The following is a 10,277-nucleotide window of genomic DNA, read 5'->3' on the forward strand; positions in this document are numbered from 1 at the left end:
CTTTCTAGAAGTGGTTCTCTGTTTAGTAGAGGTGTCCATAAACATTTTCTTTAAAGTTAGGTGTATATTGATTTACAATTGTGTGAGGTTTGTTGTAAGAAAAATTCGTGAAGTCTTAATTTCCTGGAGAATTCATTGAGGTCAGAAAGAAGTTCAGACTCATTAATATAGATGTTACTTGGGCAGAAGTTGAGATCTTTACTAAGGAGACTGAGTTTGCTTCAGAGAGAGTTATGTTTGAGAGATTAACAACATTAGAGATATTTAGTGATTGTTCATTGTTATTTGCACTTTTTAGTGGTTGCTGTTATTTTTAGCACATTTGTTAGTTTGAGAATGTTCATGCGTATTAGATTACAGTGTTTTTAGTTTGTTCGGTTGGAGATAGAGAAAGATTTGCGCTTTTTACAAGACTATTTAATATCGTGGTAGTTTCTTTATGATAAGAAGGGATGCTGTTAGAAACGATTTTTGTATTGGCGTTGTCAGTAGAAAGCTGTTTTTTGTTATTCCTTTTGAGAAGAAATGTATTAGTTTTATTTGTGAATATTTTCAGTTCTTCTTTCACCTCCTCCAAAAGAGTTGTATAGATGATAATAATGGAAAATTTCTATGTCTAGAATATCGACAGTTTTGACAGAATGTTTCAGTGATATTCATGAGTTCTAAGGAGGTGTTTTCAAGGATCTGTTGTCAATTGTTGCAGAAGTTATTATCATGTGCTCCTATTGTTATCGGTGCTTTTTATGTGAGAGATTCAGGTACGTTTCTGTTTTTTATCTTATGTGCTAGCGACTTGACATGTTGATAATGTTTTCTGTGTTTCTCAGCGAGTTTTCGAAGTTTTTAAAATAGTTGTTTTCTAGCTTATGAAAATACAGAATGAAACAGTCAATACCTTGTGTAGTATTCTACAAGAGGTTTCTTTGGGTGTAAGACACCAAGCTGTTTTTGTTCTAAGTTTCAGTACTTGAAAGAGAAATATTACTATCAGAACTAATAAAATCACCCATTTTCTTTGAAAAATTATCGTATAAATAGTTCTATGACTAGTGTAGGAGTTAGTTCAGTAGGTTTAACTAAACGGATTAGACCAGTTTGTTTGTAAACTTGCATTAATTAATTAATATGAATTACAATAATAATAATAATATGAAGAACACGTGGATAACGTTTGTCCAACAATCGGTAAAGCGACTGTTTTTACTATTATACTATAGCTACGTTATTTATTATGAAGGCCAAAAGTGCTGTTTCAACAACAAGTATCCTTTTTAAATATGTTTTGCCTGTACGTCCTATCGGAAATTTTTGAAGTTCCTAAGCGATCTATGGTTCATGATAAATCGCGTTTCGTTTGGAGATGTGATATCGTTATATGAGTAACTGTTAATACTCAACACCCAATTAGAATGTATCAACAGCTGGCGTTGTATGTTGTTGATTAGTTGCTTTTTTTCTATAATCTTTGACTTAACAATTACGTACCATTAGTGCTGCTATCCAGTAGTCTTGTACTAACTCAATAAATATTAACAACTCTGCCCTCTAGAGTTAAATCACGTACACTTTCTACGTTGTGTTAATCTTGTAAAATAAACAAAAATAAATCGTTATTTATATGGATTCTGACAACAGTAACACACAAACTGAACCTTTGTATATTTTCTTCTCAAAATGTTGTGACGATCTAGATTTTTTTACCATAATTTGTTTATGTCTGTAGTGAAGTGTGTGCCACGAAATATACCAATAGGAATTTAGTTAATCTCCGATTGTTAACTGTAAGGAAAATAATTATATGGTTTCATTCAAAAACATTTTTTTACCTGGTGGAAACAAAAGCTACTTTACATACTAAATGAAAGATGGTGCTACTAGATTGCGTTTTATTTTTGAAATAATGGTGAATTTTAGAAAATCATAATTAAACTGATATTAATTATGTTAAATAACAAAATAAAATTATCGAAGTTAGGGTTAAAATATACAATTCAAACTTTAAGTGAAACTAAAAGCAAAGGGATTTATTTGATTAAAAACTGTTTTACAATACCTTAGCTCTTTATAATTTCGTGATTCTCTGACCAAACAAAACAAGTATTGATATATAATTGCAATTAAAACGCAAATATGTCCCATAAAAAATAATAAACAGTTATTGATAACAATAAAACAAATATATTCGTGAACAAATAATCATTTTTAAAATTCTTTTATTTAACACTAAAAGTAGACAAATAAATTCCCGTCTCCAGAGAAGAAGAAAGATTGTTACGATATCTTTGAGCTATCTTTCCTCACTTGGGTTGATAGATTATTGTCCCAAAACGACAGTATGATGGTAACAGTTTAGGGATTCCATTTTTAGCATGCAAAACACTATAAAAAATAAATAGGCTGATAAACAAAATATGTCGTTATCATGAAAGAATTAAGATGACCTTTGTTGTCATATTTAGTAATATTACATCAAAACCTTAAAATAAATCTTTAAATTTTCTATTGTTAACATTAACCATGCTATTATGGTTATGAAATATTACTATAACCTTAACAACAACAAAAAATTTAATACCCCAGTAAATTATATTTACTATTAACAACACTCTACTTTCATGCTATTTCTAACAACTAATACTGAAATGTATTTGTAAAATAAGTGCTTCAAATTTCAGGAACCGACATTTCTTTATGTTTATATTACTCTTAAACATTGAACTATACAGTAATAATCATCCTAAAAATATCGAAAACTATAATTAACGCTCAAATGTCTTTATAATACAGATTGCCTTACCTACTTTAGAAGTGTAATATTAATGAAACAGAAAGTAGTTATTATTTTACAATCTTATGGATAACTTGGAGTTGATTGACGAACCAAATAAAACTGACGAAGCTGTTTGCTTCATGTTAAGCCCAAAGTTACACAATAAGCAATCTGTGGTGTGTCCATCATAGCTATATCGAACATTTAGTTTATAAGTACTCTATGCAATCTCTAGTTTCAAATATTTCTATAGAATACAAAACAAAAAATCTTACCAAATGTCTCAACTCCTATATTTCGTCTGGAGATTCTGAACATAACTGACGAATTTCTTCCACAAACCTTTGCGATATCTACGTCCCCAGCGCTTCTGGCCTTTACGTTTTCCACGACAACCTTTGGGTTTTTCACAACTTTCTTTATCGTTATCTTCAGTCGGTTCATCTGGTGTGATGTAATATGAAATGGATAATAATTCGTTATATCCGGTCTCTAGTTTCACTATTTCACTTATTTTCACTTATTGAAACAACAAGCCTCCTCAAAAATTGTCCTACTTCAAATGGATTTAAAATAATTTCAATTACTAACATAATATTTAATTATAATTCCAAAGTAATAGATAGTGACCAAGTTTAATGTGTGTTTAAATAAACTGTATCACTAAAATAGCATTACAGTCGAAAATTATATAGTTTAAACTAACTTTAACCTGGGGCGGAGCTCACACACAGAAGATTTTGTAGTTCATACCGACCTTATCTGAATATCTTACACAGAGGATACTGTAGTTCAAACTAACTCTTTCCTGAAAATTGATTTTTTTATACGGGGGCTACTGTAGATCAAACTGGGATCTTACCTGGGACTGGACTCTCACACAGAGGATACAGGAACTTTATATCACAGTATCCTGGGTAAAGTTCACCTGATTTTAACATAACACACGTCTCATAGATGCTAAAACGTCCTTCCCTGAAAGGCCACTCATCACGATTACCGATTACATTCCGGTCTCTGTCCATTAGAACTGTGCCGTTCAAATAAATCCCGGTCATGATGTATAAATAATCCATTGAAAGAAACGTAGCCAACTGTTTAGCAAGTTCAGGGGTGTTGGGAACAGCGATCTTTTCCCCTGCAAGTTCACAGAATTTATAAACGGCGTTTTCACCCTGGATTCTTGTTGGATATAGAGTGTAGCATGTGTCGTTAACGCAGTACGTAAGGTTGGCTGCAAAAACAAATTAAATTATTTCTTTTACCTCTATGTTTAAGTAGTTACCACATTATATCAGTTACATTTAGAAGAATTGTATTATTATTAGAACCTGAAGCCTACATTTTAGATCTAAATTGTAGTAACATTTAATAACAAATTGATTCGATTAATTTTGAAACATACTTCTTCACACTCACATGAATCTCAAACCTCAAGATAACAAGAAAGTAAGAGTTAACAAATGTTGAAACGATCCTGTTTATAAGCCCGGCATGGCCAAGCGTATTAAGGCGATCGACTCATAATCCGAGAGTCGCGGGTTCGAATCCCGGTCGCACTAAACATGCTCGCCCTCTCAGCCGTGGGTGCGTTATAAAGTGATGGTCAATCCCACTATTCGTTGGTAAAAAAGTAGCCCAAGAGTTGGCGGTGGGTGGTGATGACTAGCTGCCTTCCCTCTAGTCTTACACTACTAAATTAGGCACGGCGAGCCCAGATAGCCCTACAGTAGCTTTGTGCGAAATTTAAAAAAAAGCAAACAAACAAAACAATCCTATTTATAAGTTATAAACACAGTGTAAATACTACAGGTATATTATTAGCATAAATCTCGTGTATAAAACTAGCAGTGTAATTTAATACAATACCCTATATAACAAAAATATTAATTAAACAATGAACTAAACTAAACACTGTCTAGAATTATCTAAGTATGTTATCAGGTCTGTTTACACTCGAACCACGTAAAAATACCTTAAGTATATCAGGAGATAATACCTTTAGGAATTTCGCAGAGCGTCCAACCATTGGTTTCCGGATCGGCTATTTCCCATCTAAAACCGTCTTCATTGCTCATTCTGACCACTCCACGTTTTACTGTTTGTGGTTGGAACTCACGCCAAAGATTACTAAAAGCTGAGGAATTTACTGTCTCTTCTTGAGACAGACCAAGCCATACTGAGTTGTTATTCGTTATCGTCCTGTTGGCCAAGTCCATTAGGAACTTCGCTGTTTCTTCGTCTGATGGTTTGGCGGGTGTCATTCCATAATTGAAACAGGTGGAGTGTGCATACTGATACCACGACATTAAATTAGTCCCTTCAGTTTTTATGTTGTAGCACGTAGTTTCCGTACAGTCCAAAGCTGGAATAGGAACAGTTGAAGGAAAAGAAGTAAGTCTGTAGTATTGATGTAATATTCTCAGTGAAGTATTTTTAAAAGAATATAAATACCACCAGAATAATTTAAATACGGAGATATTGATCTTATCAATAATCATGTTTACACGATGTAGTTTTTAAAGTTTTGTAACTACTTCAAATATTCCTGTAAGTCTCTTGTTCTTTCTTTTACTTTGAGAAAATATTATCACAATTACTATCATTTTATTTGTTTCTTTATTGTTAAGCACAACTCATCACAATGGGTAATACACAAAACAACTGTTCTTATTCATGAATAGAAACCAGTTTACTGTGTATCTAAACCAGTATAAATATTTATACTTGTTTTTGAAAACAGACAGACCTACCTTCCAATCGTTCTTTGATAACTGCATCACTATCTTCCGGCAACCCCAATACCACAATTAGGATTGGACACAATAGTAACTATGGAAAATATCAAGAATTAGGTATTTGTACAAATTGTGTGTGTATATATATATATATATATATATATGCGACGTGGTTCATTTGAAATATTATTGCTAGTTAGTACAAAGAAACCCTATAATGTACTACACACTTAACAGGATTAAAGGTACAATGTCAATGTCTCTTAAGCTGTTGAAGTATCTTGGTCAAGACGAATACGAGGATATAACCTTTGTCGAATCTCTGATGTAAAAACAAAATTAATTATAATTTCATATTAAGGGCAGATTCGTATGAGCCGAGCCTAAAACTTTCAAAATCTATACTATTCTTCTTTAACTATAGCGGGTTGAAGGTCAGTAACCAGTGCGTATGACCATAATAAGAAGTAGATTTAATAACTCGAAACCAAGATGGATATTTTTGGCGATAGTCTAAAAGTAGAAGACTGAAAGATAAAAGTAAATATTCCCAACTCTTTTACCAATGAAAATGAAATTGACCGAAACATTATAACTCCTGCACGTCAGAAAAAGCAAGATTGTTTGTTTTTAACGGGTAATCGAACTCACGACCATCAGATAAGAAATGAAGTGCTCTAATTCCCCCAAGCAATGCCGGATGTGACCTGCAGAAAGATGTTTAACTCAGTATTTAACTTATCAAAACAAATCCTTACCAAAACATATATATATATGTATAACTTTATATCAGTCCGTATTATATATTCAATTCTTCGTTTGTCCTCCTCATCCATTAATAATCTATACAAGGCAACTTGGTACGCTTTCGACAAAGTTATTCATATAACATGCCGAAATTGCATTCCATCTAAAAGGCGATGCAGCTCAGTCACAATAGCTTGTTTATGGACGTGGTTACAAGTACCTGGGTCAGTTCTGCCCAATAATTCTCAAATGTACTGCATTCTGAAGTTATATCTGTCCGTGGCAATCTTGTAATATCTTCCTAGTTATAATAATCCTGTACAATACACGCACTGTGTGCAGTGGTATTGTCATCTTCACATACAAAGTTATTGCCAACTTTGCCCTATTTATTCCTATATGGAATAAATAACTCCTCCATTTGATGCTTATATAAAGTGCTATTGACGTTTTGGTTTTGTTTGTTTGTTGTTTTTTGAATTTCGCGCAAAGCTACTCGAGGGCTATCTGCGCTAGCCGTCCCTAATATAGCAGTGTAAGATGAGAGGGAAAGCAGATAGTCATCACTACCTACCGCCAACTCTTGGGCTACTCTTTCACCAACGAATAGTGGGACTGACTGTCATATTATAATGCCCCCAGGCTGAGAGGGCGAGCATGTTTGGTGCGATCAGGATTCGAACCCCGACCCTCGGCTTACGAGTCTAACGCCTTATCACGCTTGGCCATGCCAGTACTATTGACGTTTTCTACGAGTACATAAATAACAACTATTTTCATCATTATTAATAGCTGCTCAGATGCGAACTGCACCACCTTTATTAAACATAATAATGAAAAGTCCCTTTATACTTCTGGCTTTAGACAGTCAAAGTTGATAAAGAGGTGGGACATTGTAGGCCTTTTTCATTATAAATAATCAAGGCCAAAGTAATTAAGATTAAGTCAGGTAGATGGTGTGGCCCTAATGAAAATTGTGATCTACTTTCGATGTTACCTAAAAAAAACAGGGAATTTTATTTTGTAATTTAATTTTTGTTGGCAAAAAAAAAAAACTGTAGTTAGCAACAATAGATTGATACACCCTCTTTTTATGCCACGATGTTGAAAGTTTGTTTTGTTGCTGCGTTTTCACTGACTTGGGTTTATTTTGTCAACAAAAGTAAATTAAACTAGATTTTAAACTGTAATCACTTGTACATACTATAAAAAATCCCAATATTCAAAACTTAATACTTCCACTCAAAGTTCGAAATCACATTTTCTATATCAATGTTAGCACAATAGAAAAAGAAATTTCTACGTGTGTTTTTTATAATAATTGCACGTGCATGGACTGCATGAAGTTGTTATTAACTGAAAAGTTAGAACTTATCTACTGATATCTAGTAATATAGTATATCACCCAATCCCGTACATCACAAGTTATAGAATGTCACAACTTGACATCAGACATGCATGAGTTAGGATCACAAAAAAGACCAACAAACTAGAAACCATGTAATATTGTTTCAAAGAATAACAAAACAAAACAAAAAATTAAATATGATTTTCTTATTTTAGGGAGAAAGTGAGGTAAGACAGTCTTTGGTAAACCTATATATGAGTTGTTTAGATTCTCAGGTGAATAGACATAAACTTTCTCTTTTTAGTGTTTTTATTCATTTTGGTGTTAATGATTTCTGGTCTATTAGGAGAGATTGTATTATAGGATGGGACAGAAGTTACTGTACATGTGCACTTACTTCATTGAGAACAGGTTTAATTACGTACAACTTTTTTTGAAAAGCTCAATAGTTAAGTTACTTTCACTTGCCCTAGTAATATTCCATTTGATATCATCCAGTACTATACTAACCATTTCAAGTATATAGTAAGATGTAACCAACCTGTATAATTTACGTTTTGGTTTGAAGTTAAATAAGACAATACAAATACGTACAAAAGGGTGACAGGACCAGACTGGAAGACCACCAATGTAACTAACAACACCATACAATATCGGTTTAACATTTTTATTACAACAATATAAAATAATAACACAATACTGAAACTTTAACTGGCGACAGTTACCAAATTGTAACCCTTGTTGTCTTATACCGAACGTTTAAAAAGAAGAGATTTACTGACATTGTAATGTTTGCTCTAGATACTATAGTGAGAAGTACTTTAATATCATGTCACATGTGCAAGACATTTCCCAAAATCCTACATAAATATCAAAACTTTCAGTGGTATACTTACACATAAAGTCACACCGTAACGCATCATGTGCACCAGCTTAATCGAGGTTGGAGTTTCTTTCCTAAAGAAGTTCGGTCGGCTTCTTAGAGCTAAATAATATTCTAACCTCACGTATATTTATATACTTTTGAAATATGTATTGATAATTATCAACAGATGGGCTCTGTTAATTGGTAACAGCTGTTAGGGGCTAATTTATCCGGGATCTTGTTCTCGGAAGTAAAGCACCGCCCTAATATGATTCACTAGTGTATTGTTTGCTGAGAAGGGCCAATGATGTGGAGTGGGGTGTACCAAAACTGGCTGAGAGTTGCCAAAGGAAATGAGAACAGAAGTCATCTGGTGTTCAACCATTGCAGAATTTCTATTAAGAAACGGCAAGTATACTGTTCGACAGAGCATAAAACATTTTATTGTTTAACAGTAAAGTGAACAATAGTGGGAACATTGTTATTAAATTTATAAAATTCACATTGTTTTGAACATAATTACGAGAAGATTCTCTATCCAGTGACGTAAGTAACTGACCTTACTAAAGAAATGGTACTGTTAAACATTGAAATATATTAAACATATGGTAGTACCAAATTATATATTTAGATGCGAATTTCAGTTTCGCACAAAGCTACACGAGGGCTATCTTTGCAAGCAGTGACAGACTACTACCAACTTTATAAAATTTAACACTCAAAGCCTAAAAGAGTGAGTATTTTAGGCACTGGGTATTCGAATCCCCGACATTTATATTGCGAATCGAGCGACACAAAAACAAGGGTTTGGTTCTTTTTAATTTCGCCCAAAGCGCCACTCACCGCCAACTCTTGAGCTACTCTTTTACCAACGAATAGTGGGATTAGCGTCACATTATATCGCCCTCGCAGCTGAAAGAGCTAGCATATTTGGTGTGACGAGGATTCGAACCCACTCCCTCCGATTACAAGTCGAGTTCCTTAACCACCTGGTCATGCCGGACAAAGAACAAGGGTATGCGAAGTCAATGATGGATGTTTTGTAATTACTTTAAATACTATAATTAGCGTTAAAACCTCAAAAAGGTAGCTTAGAATATTCTAACTACAAAAATAATATTAGATGTTAAACAAACAGTATATTTATGTGATGAAAAGTTTATAAAGAACAGAGTTAAATGATAGCAACATCATGGAATGTAAGGTTATACGTGCAGCATATGTGTGATAACATTGTGAAATGAAACTGTTTTGAAAAAAAAGCTTAAATATAAGAATAAACACATCACCTTATAATAATAATAATAATAATAATAATAATAATAATAATAATAATAATAATAATAATAATAATAGTAATGAAGTCAAAACACTAAGAATCTGGAATGGTTTAATCCAATGACAACATGGAAGGTTTGATGTTATTATTTAGTGTAAGGTGATCATTGAAAATGTTTAGATTCATTTAATAAAATCTTCATGATCTCTGGTTCAAGAGTATATAATTTTAAAGTTTTCTATTAATATGGATAAAAGACTCGAATGGTATAATTAGCATATGCTCACATCTTGCTGGAATTTCCATGTTATTGGGCCCGATATGGCCAAGCGTGTTAAGGTGTGCGACTCGTAATATTAGGGTCGCGGGTTCGCATCCCCGTCGCGCCAAACATGCTCGCCCTTTCAGCCGTGGGGGCGTTATAATGTAACGGTCAATCCCACTATTCGTTGATAAAAGCGTACCCCAAGAGTTGGCGGTGGGTGGTCATGACTAGCTGCCTCCCTCTAGTCTTACACTACTAAATT

The 10,277-nt window shown here is 33.4% G+C and overlaps 1 protein-coding gene across 1 annotated transcript; it reads right to left on the minus strand.

Annotated features, from left to right (window-relative positions):
• Window positions 1-2,199: 2,199 nt before the first annotated feature.
• LOC143237114 (uncharacterized) lies at window positions 2,200-8,588 on the minus strand. The gene is made up of 6 exons (XM_076476005.1): window positions 8,503-8,588; window positions 5,527-5,605; window positions 4,773-5,138; window positions 3,636-4,007; window positions 3,049-3,217; window positions 2,200-2,382 (listed from the first exon to the last, which is right to left on the minus strand). Exons 1-5 carry the CDS (start codon window positions 8,527-8,529, stop codon window positions 3,057-3,059), a joined length of 1,005 nt encoding a protein of 334 aa, XP_076332120.1. The 5' UTR covers window positions 8,530-8,588; the 3' UTR covers window positions 2,200-2,382; window positions 3,049-3,056.
• Window positions 8,589-10,277: the final 1,689 nt, after the last annotated feature.

The sequence above is a fragment of the Tachypleus tridentatus genome, chromosome 13 (assembly GCF_004210375.1).
Source record: "Tachypleus tridentatus isolate NWPU-2018 chromosome 13, ASM421037v1, whole genome shotgun sequence".
NCBI lineage: Eukaryota > Metazoa > Arthropoda > Merostomata > Xiphosura > Limulidae > Tachypleus > Tachypleus tridentatus.